The sequence below is a fragment of the Brienomyrus brachyistius genome, unplaced genomic scaffold, assembly GCF_023856365.1.
Source record: "Brienomyrus brachyistius isolate T26 unplaced genomic scaffold, BBRACH_0.4 scaffold52, whole genome shotgun sequence".
Taxonomy (NCBI): Eukaryota; Metazoa; Chordata; class Actinopteri; order Osteoglossiformes; family Mormyridae; genus Brienomyrus; species Brienomyrus brachyistius.
This window is the reverse complement of record NW_026042327.1, coordinates 959,510-975,553: the sequence shown is the minus strand read 5'-3', so window position 1 is coordinate 975,553 and position 16,044 is coordinate 959,510. Positions and strand designations below refer to the sequence as shown.

General features: G+C 45.5%; 3 protein-coding genes across 8 annotated transcripts in view; 1 reads left to right on the top strand and 2 right to left on the bottom strand.

Moving 5' to 3' along the window:
* The window catches only part of LOC125723834 (NACHT, LRR and PYD domains-containing protein 12-like), a 360,722-nt gene that overhangs the window by 75,924 nt on the left and 268,754 nt on the right, over positions 1-16,044 (top strand). The window lies entirely within an intron of this gene.
* Positions 1-16,044, bottom strand: part of LOC125723833 (NACHT, LRR and PYD domains-containing protein 12-like) — a 44,155-nt gene that overhangs the window by 2,146 nt on the left and 25,965 nt on the right. Inside the window, exons 10-11 of the mRNA XM_049000665.1 lie at positions 981-1,154; positions 817-863 (exon numbers count right to left, since the gene is read on the bottom strand). Of these exons, the coding sequence (XP_048856622.1) occupies positions 817-863; positions 981-1,154 (221 nt within the window). The remainder of the gene's footprint in view (positions 1-816; positions 864-980; positions 1,155-16,044) is intronic.
* On the bottom strand, positions 7,096-12,659 carry LOC125723831 (keratin-associated protein 16-1-like). 6 transcript variants are annotated; one of them, XM_049000656.1, is made up of 3 exons: positions 10,845-12,659; positions 8,235-8,384; positions 7,096-7,994 (listed from the first exon to the last, which is right to left on the bottom strand). In XM_049000656.1, the coding sequence occupies exons 1-3, from the start codon at positions 12,299-12,301 to the stop codon at positions 7,730-7,732; spliced, it is 1,872 nt and encodes a 623-aa protein (XP_048856613.1). In that variant the 5' UTR covers positions 12,302-12,659; the 3' UTR covers positions 7,096-7,729. The 6 variants fall into 6 exon arrangements, with proteins under 6 accessions (XP_048856613.1, XP_048856615.1, XP_048856612.1 ...); XM_049000655.1 differs by having other exon boundaries at positions 7,097-7,994; positions 8,235-8,894; XM_049000653.1 differs by having other exon boundaries at positions 7,773-7,932; positions 8,235-10,094.

The window sequence follows — 16,044 nt, the reverse complement described above, 5'->3', positions numbered from 1 at the left end:
AATATTTATGAGAGGGGCACTACCTCATTGGCCAGTTAACATCGACTTGTGCTGCCTATTTCTTCTACCTAAAGCAGGGGTGTCCAAATCCAGTCCTGGGGGGCCGGTGCCCTGTGTAGCAAAGTTCTTTCCCTGTTCCACCATAAATAATTCAGCTCAAGAGCTGTGTGGTTATTAGCACAAGGAGATGAATCAGGTGTGTTAAATGAGGGGAAACCCAAAAATGTGCAGGACTCTGGCCCTCCAGGACTGGATTTGGGCTCCCCTGGTTTAAAGGATTCAGTGACCAATCAGTAATATTCTCTCATGAATATTAAGTATGTTCCAGAACCACCCTGTAAAAATGCAAATTCACATTTTGCACTTGAGGAGAGAGTCCGGTCTCACTGCCTACAGGTGCCTCCTCAGGACAATACTAACGAATCTCACACAGAAAACACATACACTCACGGCATCAACAAATGCAAAGGATTCTTTTTTTGTGAAATTAAAGATGTATAACTAATTCAGAATATATGTAACCATCCTACACTCCCACACAAACACCAAGATAATACAAGCAGCTATAAAGCATTAGTAAAAAATATTTTTAAAAACGATTAAATGAATTCATAGTGTTTTTGGTGATGATTCAGATTTTTTGTTTCGCGTTTGGATGTTGTCTAAAATGACATGAAACTCACCTAAACACAAACATGGAAATCCATCTACACACAGTGCAAAAAGCCACACTCATCACAACAATTGTGTGAATACAACCATAACATAGTATTCATGGCATTATTAATAAAAACAACAACATGCAAAGACACTTACATTTCTGTAAGCCTGGTCTGGTCCTGCACTCTCCACCGTAATCCACACTACAGGAGAAGCAGAATGACATAGTACTACTGCTGTATCCATTTATTAATTGGTGCCTCTTCTTCACATACATGCATAAGTATCTGTAGTGTGTCAGACACACACTCTGTACTCACTTCAGCTTCTCCAGTTTACAGCTGGGATCCTCCAGTACAGCAGAGAGCAGCTTCACTCCTGAGTCTCCTGGGTGATTGTAGCTCAGGTCCAGCTCTCTCAGGTGTGATGGGTTTGACCTCAGAGCTGATGCCAGGGAAGAACAGCCTTCTTCTGTGACTCTACAGCCTGACAGTCTGCAGAAAGATGGGAAAAAAAATCCACAATAAATAAGATCACCTGACCATTACAAGCATTACTTTTAAGCAAAAGTGACTCCTCTAATAAATATTTCAATAATCACGCAAAATTAACATCTTTTGAACATTTTATAAGAACCTATACTTCTCAGAACCAGATCCAGTTGATATAGAATCATTTAAAAATAATCTAGACTTACCCATATTAACCAATGAAACAGCAAATGCCCTTGATGCCAGAGGTGGAGATTTCAGGTCCAGAGAGTACAAATCCAGACCAAGATTTTGTTTCAACCAACCAGATGAATATAAAGAGTCACAGAGACTCAACTGGTTTGTTGAAACAAAATCTTGGTCTGGATTTGTACTCTCTGGACCTGAAATCTCCACCTCTGCTTGATGCACCATTAACATCAGAAGAACTCCATAAGGTCCTCAACCAAATGCCTAACAACCAATCGCCAGACCGGATGGTTACCCTGCAGGAATGTATAGGCCATTACAGTGTTATTGAAACCTGATAAAGACCAAACACAACCCTCCAGTTACCGGCCATTACAGTGTTATTGAGACCTGATAAAGACCCAACACAACCCTCCAGTTACCCGCCATTACAGTGTTATTGAAACCTGATAAAGACCAAACACAGCCCTCCAGTTACCGGCCATTACAGTGTTATTGAGACCTGATAAAGACCCAACACAACCCTCCAGTTACCGGCCATTACAGTGTTATTGAGACCTGATAAAGACCCAACACAACCCTCCAGTTACCCACCACTCTCATTAATGAATAACTTGAAAATCATTACAAAAGCTCTCGCCACTCAGTTACAGACAGTCATTCCTACTATAATCCATCCTGATCAGACAGATTTCATCAAGACAAGACAATTATTATTTAATTTAGTCTAGACTGCTCAGCATACCCACACTAAAACCATGATTACATCATTAGATGCAGAAACTGCATCTGACAGTCAGTTGGACATTCCTCTTTAATACATTGCATAGATTTGGCTTCGGAGAATCGTTCACCCACTGGGTTAAAATACTGTACACCTCAGCCAAAGCTACAGTGTCACAGATGGGATGACATCACCTGCATTCACACTCCGCCGGGGAAGACGGCCTGCATTCCCACTCTCTCCTTCACTGTTTGCCATCTTCATAGAAACAATTGTGGCAGCAATACGACAGAACAGTGAAATAAATGGAATTCATACTAATAACAACACAAAATTAATCTCTATGCAGATGATATCTTGCTGTTTTTACGAAACCCTCAATATATGAAATTTTAATTTTATTAACACCTTTTCAAAATATATCAAACTACACAATAAACTTGAAAAAAAACCCATAATATTCTCACTGTCTGAAGATGCCTGGGAATCAGCTGATCAGGATGGTCCATTTCACACTGGAAATATCCGGTACTTGGGTATCTACATCTCCCACAGGCTGTCTGACTTGGTTACCCTCAACTACACCCCCTTACTCAAAACAATAGATGAGTCTCCCACTTGAATCAATAAAAATAAAATTACTCGTCCAGAATAATTTCAGAAAAATTCTTTCAAACTCAACTCATTAATGTCACATTTTTGCTGGAAAAACAAAAGCGCAACATCAATCTGTCACGGGAGACGGCAGCGATCGCGGGCAGAGCGGCGATCGTGCGGGCAGGCGAGTAAGAAGCAGGCAGACAGCCGAGAATCAGGGCAAACGAGGGGTTTAATCTCAAAGACGAGGGCACGAACATCGACTGACATCAATGACAGACAAGGAAAACTGGGGAGACCAGGACTTAAATGCACAGGACTGATTAAAAGCAAACGGACACAGCTGGGTGCGATCCGGGAAACACACGTGGGTAAGCAGGGGGCGTGGTACACAGGAGGAGCGGACGAGCCGGGCATGACACAAACATTCCACATTACAGAAAAATAAATCTCAAGGTGGATTACAAGCTCATTTTTCTTAATTATTACTTAGCAAATCAACTGCAAGACTTAACTAAATGGTCACACTTCAGCAGTAACAGCAGCTCATGGTTACAGCAGGAGCAGCTGTACTGTAAAAATCTCAGACATGCAGACTTACTCAAAATGTCATTAAAGAAACAAAACTGCTTTAACAACACAGTGCTGCCATTTCCACAGCACTGACAGCCCAGTGGAAAGCCATTAAAATCACTAACTGTACTCTCAGACCCTGTAAATACACGCCAATCTGGAATAATCTGGACTTCCTACTTCACAATATCACTATTCACTATCACTCACGGGGACAGAAAGGGATTACACATCTCCACCTCCTTTTCAGTAACAGTCATTTCATGACATTCAAAGACTTAATCCATAAATACGAGTTGAGAATATGCAATTTTTCTAATATTTACTAACTGAATCCAGCATCAAAACCAAAATGGACCTCACACATAATACACTGAATCCTCCTCAGATGAGACAACATTCTGCAACTTAAAAATAAAAAGAAACCTCTAGAATATATAATCCTCCATCTGCGACAGACACATTGATATTTGTACCAAAAATTAACTGGAATAAGGACCTTATCTTTTCCCCCAGCTCTGATTTCTGGATGGACGTCTGCAACAACATATTCACAGTGACAAATACTGGCCTTCAGTTCAGTACAAAGTAATTCACATAAAACATGTGACTCAATATAAAAAGTAGTCAGTACTGATACCTGCTCACAGTGTACAATGGGTGTCACCGATAATTATCTGCAAGCTATGTAAGTCTGTATACCTGCTCACAGTGCACTATGGGTGTCACAGATAATTATCTGCATGCTCTGTGGGCCTGTATACCTGCTCACAGTGTACAATGAGTGTCACAGATAATTATCTGCATGCTCTGTGGGCCTGTATACCTGCTCACAGTGCACCATGGGTGTCACAGATAATTATCTGCATGCTCCGTTGGCCTGTATACCTGCTCACAGTGCACCATGGGTGTCACAGGTAATTACTGTATGTTCTCTATAGGTGAAAGATCTGGACTGCAGACAGGCCAATTCAGCACCCGGACTCTTCTCCGACGAAGCCATGTGGTTGTAATATCTGCAGTATGTGGTTTTGCATTGTCCTGCTGAAATACACAAGGCCTTCCCTGAAACAGACGTCCTCTGGAGGGGAGCATGTGTTGCTCTAAAACCTTTATATTCCTTTCAGCATTCATAGTTCCTTCCAAAACATGCAAGCTGCCCATACCGTATGCACTTATGCACCCCCATACCACCAGAGATGCTGGCTTCTGAACTGAACGCTGATAACACGCTGGAAGGTCTCCCTCCTCTTTAGCCCGGAGGACACGGCACCCTTCATTACCAACAAGAATGTCACATTTGGACTCGTCTGACCACAGAACACTTTCCCTCTTTGAAACAGTCCATTTCAAATGAGTCTTGGCCCACAGGACACGACGGCGCTTCTGGACCATGTTCAGATATGGCTTCCTTTTTGCATGATAGAGCTTTAGCTGGCATCTGCAGATGGCACGGCGGATTGTGTTTACCGACTGTGCTTTCTGGAAGTATTCCTGAGCCCATTTAGTAATGTCATTGACACAATCATGCCGATGAGTGATGCAGAGTCGTCTGAGGGCCTGAAGACCACGGGCATCCAATACAGGTCTTCGGCCATGTCCCTTACGCACAGAGATATCTCCAGTTTCTCTCAATCTTTTGATGATGTTATGCACCGTAGATGATGAGATTTGCAAATCCTGTGCAATTTCACGTTGAGGAACATTGTTTTTAAAGTATCCCACAATCATTTTATACACTCTTTCACAGATTGGAGAGCCTCTGTCCATCTTTACTTCTGAGAGACTCTGCCTCTCTGACATCCCTTTTAATGCTAATCAGGTTACAGACCTGATATCAATTAACTTAATTAGTTGCTAGATGTTTTCCCAGCTGAATCTTTTTAAACTTTCTTGCTTTTTCAGGCATTTGTTGTCCCTGTAAGTCCCGACTCCCGACTTTTTTGGGACATGTAGCAGGCATCAAATTTGAAATGAGCTCATTTACTGGATAAAGGTGTACAATTTCCCAGTTTGAACATTTGTTATATTATCTATGTATCTGTTGTGAATAAAATATAGGCTGTTTTGAAAGTGTTTTATTTGTTATTTCATTCAAATTTAAAGAACTTTTCTGGAATTCTGGTTGTTGGTATGTTTGCAGAGGGTGGTGCAGTGGTTAGCACTGTTGCCTAACCCCTCTGGGACCCCGTTCGAGTCTCCGCCTGGGTCACATGTGTGTGGAGTTTGCATGTTCTCCCCATGTCGTCACAGGGTTTCCTCCAGGTACTCCGGTTTCCCCTCACAGTCCAAAAACATGCTGAGGCTAATTGGAGTTGCTAAATTGCCCATAGGAATGCATGCGTGAGTGACTGGTGTGTGAATGTCCCCTGCGATGGGCTGGCCCCCCATCCTGGGTTGTTCCCTATCTCTTGTCTATTGCTTCCGGGATAGGCTCTGTATCCCCTGCGACCCAGTAGGATAAGTGGTTTGTAAAATGGATGGATAGATGGATGTGTACTTGCTGATGTTTGCAGCAAACTATTTTGTGGATAAAAGCTACGTCAACGCCCGCCCCCCCCCCCCCCTTACTTTTTTGCTGTTATTTTTATTAATTATTATTATTACTGTTTGATTCATGTATTGTATGTTTCAATCATTACAGATATGTATGAAAGTGTGTTCGTGTAGGTATAGACATATATATGTATGTATTAATATACACTGCTCAAAAAAATTGAAGGAACACTTTTTAATCAGAGTATAGCATCAAGTCTTTTAAACTTCTGGGATATTGATCAGGTCAGTTAAGTAGCGGAGGGGGTTGTTAATCAGGTTCAGCTGCTTTGGTGTTAATGGAATTATCAACAGGTGAACTAGAGGGGCAACAATGAGACGACCCCCAAACCAGGAATTTAATTTCATTTCATTTAGTTTAACAGGTGGAGGCCACTGGCATTTTTCCCTCCTCAACTTTTCTGACAGTTTTTTCACTAGTTTTGCATTTGGCGACGGTCAGTGTCACTACTGGTAGCATGAGGCGATGCCTGGACCCTACAGAGGTTGCACAGGTAGTCCAACTCCTCCAGGATGGCGCATCAATACATGCCATTGCCAGAAGGTTTGCTGTGTCTCCCAGCACAGTCTCAAGGGCATGGAGGAGATTCCAGGAGACAGGCAGATACTCAAGGAGAGCTGACAGGGCCGTAGAAGGTCCTTAACATTTCAGCAGGACCAGTATCTGCTCCTTTGTGCAAGGAGGAACAGGATGAACACTGCTGGAGCCCTACAAAATGACCTCCATCAGGCCACTGGTGTGAATGTTTATGATTGTTTGGTCAATGACAGACTTCATGACATTGGCTTGAGGGCCCAATGTCCTCTAGTGGACCCTGTGCTCACTGCCCAGCACCATGGAGCTCGATTGGCATTTGCCATAGAATACCAGAATTTGCAGGTCTGCTACTGGTGCCCTGTGCTTTTCACAGATGAGAGCAGGTTCACCCTGAGCACATGTGACAGACGTGAAAGGGTCTGGAGAAGCCATGGAGAACGTTATGCTCAGCATGACCGGTTTGGTGGTGGGTCAGTGATGGTCTGGGCAGGCATATCCATGGAGGGACGCACAGTCCTCTACAGGCTAGACAACATCACCTTGACAGCCATTAGGTATCAGGATGAAATCCTTGAACCCATTGTCAGACCCTATGCTGGTGCAGTGGGTCCTGGGTTTCTCCTGGTGCACAACAATGCCCGGCCTCATGTGGCAAGAGCATGTAGGCAGTTCCTGGAGGATGAAGGAATTGATACCATTGACTGCCCCCCACAGACATTATGTTTCGTCCATTCGATGCCACCAGGTTGCACCTCAGACTGTCCAAAAGCTCAGTGATACTCTGGTCCAGATCTGAGAGGAGATCCCCCAGGACACCATCCGTGGTCTCATTAGGACCATGCCCCGACATTGTCAGGCATGCATACAACCACGTGGGGGCCATACAAACTACTGAGTATGATTCTGAGTTACTGTAATGAAATTTCAACAAAATGGACTAGCCTGCCGCATCATTTTTCACTTTGAGTTTCGGGGTGTCTTTGAATTCAGCCCTCTGTAGGTTGATAATTTCATTTCCATCAAACGATGTGGCATCCTTTCATTCCTAACACATTACCCAGTCTACATCAGTATAGATATCCAGCATGATTTTTTTCCCCATTGATATCTGATGTGTTTTCAAAGTGTTCCTTTAATTTTTTTGAGGAGTGTATATGTGTGATAATGTTTTATTTACTAATTTCTTTTTGACAATTACGGCTCCAATCATCCAGAATCATCATATATAAATAGAATCCTTCGTTTTTTACTTTTTTGCATTTATCTCTTTTTCTTTTCCTCACCCCTCTACGACTCCTCACATGAAATACTGACTTTACTCGCCCCCCCATTCCTGCCACTTCAACTAGCTTCTACTTTGGGGTAGTGGTTCTTTTCTCCTGTGCCTCTGGGTGGGGCAGGTCACCTAGTGCACTGGGGGTGGGGAGTCGCAGACACTCTCACAGACACATACCCTGTCACAGACACTCTCACAGACACATACACTGTCACAGACACTCTCACACACACGTACCCTGTCACAGACACTCTCACACACGCGTACCCTGCCACAGACACTGTCACACACACGTACCCTGCCTCAGACACTCTCACACACACGTACCCTGTCACAGACACTCTCACACACACGCGTACCCTGTCGCAGACACTCTCACACACACGTACTCTGCCGCAGACACTCTCACACACGTGTACACTGTCACAGACACTCTCACACACATGTACCCTGCCACAGACACTCTCAAACACACGTACTCTGCCGCAGACACTCTCAAACACACGTACTCTGCCGCAGACACTCTCATAGACGCGTACCCTGCCACAGACACTCTTACACACACGTATCCTGCCGCAGACACTCTCACACACACGTACCCTGCCGCAGACACTCTCATACACGCGTAACCTGCCACAGACACTCTCATACACACGTACTCTGCCGCAGACACTCTCACACACATGTACCCTGTCACAGACACTCTCAAACACACGTACTCTGCCGCAGACACTCTCACACACATGTACCCTGTCACAGACACTCTCACACACACGTACCCTGCCACAGACACTCTCATACACACGTACTCTGCCGCAGACACTCTCACACACACGTACCCTGCCACAGACACTCTCAAACACACGTACTCTGCCGCAGACACTCTCACACACATGTACCCTGCCACAGACACTCTCAAACACACGTACTCTGCCGCAGACACTCTCACACACATGTACCCTGTCACAGACACTCTCACACACATGTACCCTGTCACAGACACTCTCAAACACACGTACTCTGCCGCAGACACTCTCACACACACGTACCCTGCCACAGACACTCTCAAACACACGTACTCTGCCGTAGACACTCTCACACACATGTACCCTGCCACAGACACTCTCAAACACACGTACTCTGCCACAGACACTCTCACACACACGTACCCTGCCATAGACACTCTCAAACACACGTACTCTGCCACAGACACTCTCAAACACACGTACTCTGCCACAGACACTCTCATACACACGTACCCTGCCACAGACACTCTGAAACACACGTACCCTGCCACAGACACTCTCACACACACGTACCCTGTCACAGACACTCTCATACACACGTACTCTGCCGCAGACACTCTCACACACATGTACCCTGTCACAGACACTCTCAAACACACGTACTCTGCCGCAGACACTCTCAAACACACGTACTCTGCCGCAGACACTCTCATAGACGCGTACCCTGCCACAGACACTCTTACACACACGTATCCTGCCGCAGACACTCTCACACACACGTACCCTGCCGCAGACACTCTCATACACGCGTAACCTGCCACAGACACTCTCATACACACGTACTCTGCCGCAGACACTCTCACACACATGTACCCTGTCACAGACACTCTCAAACACACGTACTCTGCCGCAGACACTCTCACACACATGTACCCTGTCACAGACACTCTCACACACACGTACCCTGCCACAGACACTCTCATACACACGTACTCTGCCGCAGACACTCTCACACACATGTACCCTGTCACAGACACTCTCAAACACATGTACTCTGCCGCAGACACTCTCACACACACGTACCCTGCCACAGACACTCTCAAACACACGTACTCTGCCGTAGACACTCTCACACACATGTACCCTGCCACAGACACTCTGAAACACACGTACTCTGCCACAGACACTCTCACACACACGTACCCTGCCACAGACACTCTCAAACACACGTTCTCTGCCACAGACACTCTCATACACATGTACCCTGCCACAGACACTCTGAAACACACGTACCCTGTCACAGACACTCTCACACACATGTACCCTGTCACAGACACTCTCAAACACACGTACCCTGCCACAGACACTCTCATACACATGTACCCTGCCACAGACACTCTCAAACACACGTACTCTGCCACAGACACTCTCATACACACGTACCCTGCCACAGACACTCTGAAACACACGTACCCTGCCACAGACACTCTCACACACACGTACCCTGTCACAGACACTCTCAAACACACGTACCCTGCCACAGACACTCTCATACACATGTACCCTGCCACAGACACTCTGAAACACACGTACTCTACCACAGACACTCTCACACACACGTACCCTGCCACAGACACTCTCATACACATGTACCCTGCCACAGACACTCTGTAACACACGTACTCTGCCGCAGACACTCTCACACACATGTACCCTGTCACAGACACTCTCAAACACACGTACTCTGCCGCAGACACTCTCACACACATGTACTCTGCCGCAGACACTCTCACACACATGTACTCTGCCGCAGACACTCTCACACACATGTACCCTGTCACAGACACTCTCACACACATATACCCTGTCACAGACACTCTCAAACACACGTACTCTGCCGCAGACACTCTCACACACACGTACCCTGCCACAGACACTCTCAAACACACGTACTCTGCCGTAGACACTCTCACACACATGTACCCTGCCACAGACACTCTCAAACACACGTACTCTGCCACAGACACTCTCACACACACGTACCCTGCCATAGACACTCTCAAACACACGTACTCTGCCACAGACACTCTCACACACATGTACCCTGCCACAGATACTCTCACACACATGTACCCTGCCACAGACACTCTCAAACACACGTACTCTGCCACAGACACTCTCATACACACGTACCCTGCCACAGACACTCTGAAACACACGTACCCTGCCACAGACACTCTCACACACACGTACCCTGTCACAGACATTCTCATACACACGTACTCTGCCGCAGACACTCTCACACACATGTACGCTGTCACAGACACTCTCAAACACACGTACTCTGCCGCAGACACTCTCAAACACACGTACTCTGCCGCAGACACTCTCATAGACGCGTACCCTGCCACAGACACTCTTACACACACGTATCCTGCCGCAGACACTCTCACACACACGTACCCTGCCGCAGACACTCTCATACACGCGTAACCTGCCACAGACACTCTCATACACACGTACTCTGCCGCAGACACTCTCACACACATGTACCCTGTCACAGACACTCTCAAACACACGTACTCTGCCGCAGACACTCTCACACACACGTACCCTGCCACAGACACTCTCAAACACACGTACTCTGCCGTAGACACTCTCACACACATGTACCCTGCCACAGACACTCTCAAACACACGTACTCTGCCACAGACACTCTCACACACACGTACCCTGCCACAGACACTCTCAAACACACGTACTCTGCCGCAGACACTCTCACACACATGTACCCTGCCACAGACACTCTCACACACATGTACCCTGCCACAGACACTCTCAAACACACGTACTCTGCCACAGACACTCTCATACACACGTACCCTACCACAGACACTCTGAAACACACGTACCCTGCCACAGACACTCTCACACACACGTACCCTGTCACAGACACTCTCAAACACACGTACTCTGCCACAGACACTCTCATATACACGTACCCTGCCACAGACACTCTGAAACACACGTACCCTGCCACAGACACTCTCACACACACGTACCCTGTCACAGACACTCTCAAACACACGTACCCTGCCACAGACACTCTCATACACATGTACCCTGCCACAGACACTCTGAAACACACGTACTCTGCCACAGACACTCTCACACACACGTACCCTGCCACAGACACTCTCAAACACACGTTCTCTGCCACAGACACTCTCATACACATGTACCCTGCCACAGACACTCTGAAACACACGTACCCTGTCACAGACACTCTCACACACATGTACCCTGTCACAGACACTCTCAAACACACGTACCCTGCCACAGACACTCTCATACACATGTACCCTGCCACAGACACTCTGAAACACACATACTCTGCCGCAGACACTCTCACACACATGTACCCTGTCACAGACACTCTCAAACACACGTACTCTGCCGCAGACACTCTCACACACATGTACCCTGTCACAGACACTCTCAAACACACGTACTCTGCCGCAGACACTCTCACACACATGTTCCCTGTCACAGACACTCTCAAACACACGTACCCTGCCACAGACACTTTCATACACATGTACCCTGCCACAGACACTCTGAAACACACGTACTCTGCCACAGACACTCTCACACACACGTACCCTGCCATAGACACTCTCATACACATGTAGCCTGCCACAGACACTGTCAAACACACGTACTCTGCCACAGACACTCTCACGCACACGTACCCTGTCACAGGCACTCTCACACACACGTACCCTGCCGCAGACACTCTCACACACGTGTATCCTGCCACAGACACACGGCAAATGACAAACGGGACCAAACTGTTTGTCCGTTATAAGCGAAATTCTATTGTATGTGAGTCCGCTATATCCGATGCTTTTTCTGGAGGTTCTTAAAGGCGCACGACCAGCAGACCTCATCTGTTATAGATGATATTCCGTTATAAGCGAGTCCATTATAACGGGATTATACTGCACCTCCAACTCCACCTAGCAGACATACCTATGAGGAGATTGAGGTATGGACTGATTCTGATCGTGTTTGGACTAAACACCCCGGGATTCAAATACAACGTCCACCATGATTTACCCACATTATTGTTGTGCCACAGGTGAACTGCACAAACATGTTTTTTCACTGATCACTTATATAACTTGTTTCTCACAGAAAGAGCTAGAACACCTATCTTGCCTTTCCCAGCGGAAAGGGAGGCTTATCTTTTCTCTCCCAGGGGAAAAGGGAAAGTCTTGCCCAAAATGCTTTGTAACCGCAAGCGCAAAACAGCCTCACCTGGACAGGAATTGGAGAATAAAGAGCATATTCCCTGAGTAAGGGGGTGAGCCTGGCCAGCTCGCCCCCTCCCCGCACGCGTACCACTCCAGATTTAGCATAAAGGAAGGGGGAGAGCTCAGCACTGACCAGAGATAAGTCGTGGGATAGAGCGCGCATCGCCCGGCACTTCTCAGGAATCACGTGTTGGTCTCCTGCCAGGACTGAAAGGGGCTCCCCAGTCCGTGTGTGAAGGTGGGTGATTATAGCACGTCCGAGTGTAGATGGCTTGTGGCTACTTTTTCATTTTATTAATTAGTGGGATTACCTATCATCCATCCATCCATCCATTTTCCAAACCACTTATCCTACTGGGTTGCGGGGGGTACGGAGCCTATCCCGGAAGCAATGGGCACGAGGCAGGGAACAACCCAGGATGGGGGGCCAGCCCATCGCAGGGCACACTCACACACCATGCACTCACGCACGCATTCCTATGGGCAATTTAGCAAGTCCAATTAGCCTCAGCATGTTTTTGGACTGTGGGGGGAAACCGGAGTACCTGGAGGAAACCCCACGACGACATGGGGAGAACATGCAATCTCCATACACATGTGATCCAGGCGGAGACTCGAACCCAGGTCCCAGAGGTGTGAGGCAATAGTGCTAACCACTGCACCACCATGCTGCCCCCGATTACCTATCAATGCTTATGAAATATATCATAATTTTGTGTATATTTTAAGAAATATTTCTGAACGGACCAAAGCGAACCTCATTGTTCCTTCGACATCCCTATATCCCCCTCTCACATTAAAACAATATTCTAGGTGGGGTCTTACCAAGGAATTGTATAATCTTAGCATCACTTCATTTAAATTAAACTCCACACACCTAGAGATGTAACCCAACATCCTATTGGCCTTTTTAATTGCTTCCCCACACTGGTGAGAGTGGGACATGGAAGCATCAACATACTGACTGAGGTCTTTCTCATAATTAGTAACCTTTATTTCAGTGAAACCCATAAAAAATCTGTACTTTATATTTCTGCTCCCTGCATAAATTACCTTACATTTATCTATATTAAATTTAATCTGCCAGGTATCAGCCCAGTCGCTAATTAAATAAAGATCCCGTTGTAGCCTCTCCGCTGCTAGATCAGTATTTGCTACATCATCCACCTTGGTGTCGTCTGTAAATTTAACTAGTTTACTGTATGTATTGGTGTCAATATCATTAATGTAAATTAGGAACAATAGTGATCCTAAAATTGAACCCTGCGGTACCCCACTATGACCGCAGGCCCACTGTGACATTGTGCCTCTAATAACTACCTGCTGCTTCCTGTCAGTTAACCAGTTTTCAATCCAAGTTGCTACAGTTCCTAAAATCCCTGCAGCTTTGAGCTTAAGCAAGATCTGTTTGAGGGGGACAACATCAAAGGCCTTCTGCAAATCTAAGTACATTTTGTGACCAAGTTCTATTTTTGCTTCCTCAAAGAACACAAGTAGATTAGTTAAACAGGATCTACTTCTCCTAAATCCAGGTTGGCTACCCCTCAGAATGTTATTTGTATCCAGGTTATTTGTATCCATAACTTTTCCAGTTATGCAAGTTAAAGTAATTGGCCTGTAGTTTTCTGGATTACATCTATCCCCTTTTTTGAATATGGGTGCTATATTAGCATACTTCCAATCATAAGGTACCTCACGTGCAAATAAGGATTTCGGAAACAGTAAAGTTAAAGGTTGGCTAATAATAACCCTCATTTATTTTAAAACTATAGGTAAGATGCCATCAGGACCCTGTGATTTATTTATTTTGAGCTTAGCTATAGGCTTTGTACCACATCAGCCTCAGTTTCCCTTCATGCCCTACGCAATTATTGGCACCCCTTTGTACAAGGGGTAAGAAAAAATCCACCTTCTGGTGAAGTTGCTTCATCTCACACGGAAAAAATGAGAAAAATCCAACCTTTAATTAAAATCAATTTATCTGAAGAAAAATCTAATCCTTCATCAAGAAATAATTATTTTTAACAAAAACACATGAGCCACGATTATTGGCAGCCCTGCAAATTATAGTGAACACAATGTAACTGAAGCATGTTTCCCATGTAAATTATACATATTTGAGTTGATTGGAGTGAGTAGGAGCCTTCAAGCTGTAATCCATGACTTCCTGAGTAACTGGGGTACAAACATGAGGAGACACAGAGGCCAAATTCCCTTAGTCATCCATCAACATGGGAAAGATAAGAGACACACAGACCAAATGAGGGAGAAGTGTGCTGACCTTCATAAGTCAGGGAATGTGGATTAAAAAATAGCTACTCACCTTAAAATGCCAATTTCTACTCTTAGGGCAATAATTAAAAAGTGGGCATTAACTGGAACTGTTAGAAACCTGCCTGAAAGAGGACCCAAGTTTATTTTGCCCCCACATACAGTGAGGAGGATCGTAAGAGAGACAAAAAATCCCCAAGGATGACTGTTAGTCAGTTACCAGACAAAGTAAAACCTTGGTGTTACCACGTCTCCAAAAAACCATCAGACGCCCCCTTCATGCTAACAGACGTTTTGAAAGTTATGACAGAAAGAAGCTTTTTCTGTCATTTACTTAAAATGTTAGTGCCAGGAGTTTGCAAAACATTATACAACTTTGACTGGAATCAAATTCAACTGTCTGATGAAACAAAAATGCTTTTTGGCAATAAACATTCAAGGTGGGTTTGGCGTAAAAAGAAGGATGGTTATAATGAAATGAACCTTATCCCAGCTGTAAAATATGGTGGAGGTTCTGTGATGTTGTGGAGCTGATTTTCCTCCAAAAACCCTGGACACCTCGTTAGGGTACATGGCACTATGGGGTCCATGAAATACCAGGACATTTTATATCACAATTTGGCTGCCGCTGCCAGGAAACAAAAACTGGGCCTTCATTGGATCTTCCAGCAGGACGGTGATCCTAAGCACATGTCCAAATAAACATTAAAATGGTCAGCTGACCGCAGAATCAAGCTTCTGCCATGGCCATCTCAGTCCCCTGACCTGAACCCCACTGAAAACCTGTGGGCTGAGCTGAAGAGGAGAGTGCACAAGAGAGGGCCGAGGACCCTGGGTGATCAGGAGAGATTCTGTAAAGAGGAATGGTCTCAGATGCCCTGCTCTGTATTCTCCAACCTTATAAAATGTTATAGGAGACTCAGTGCTGTTATACTGGCAAAGGGAGGCTGTACAGAGTATTAAAAGCAGGGCTGCCAATAATCGTGTGTTTTTGTTGAAAATAATTATTTCTTGATGGAGGATTTGTTTTTCTTTGAATAAATTTATTTCAATGAAAGGTTGGATTTTTCTCGTTTTTTCAGTGTGAGATGAAGCTGCTTCACCAA

Coding starts and splice junctions, on each gene's coding strand:
- LOC125723831 (XM_049000653.1), bottom strand. CDS start 12,301: ATGAGGTCTGCTGGTCGTGCGCCTTTAAGAACCTCCAGAAAAAGCATC. Junction 10,095..10,844: donor TATGAGAGTGTCTGTGGCAG/GTTACGCGTGTA, acceptor TGTCTGCGGCAG/AGTACGTGTGTTTGAGAGTG. Junction 7,933..8,234: donor TATGAGAGTGTCTGTGGCAG/GTTACGCGTGTA, acceptor TGTCTGTGACAG/GGTACGTGTGTGTGAGAGTG.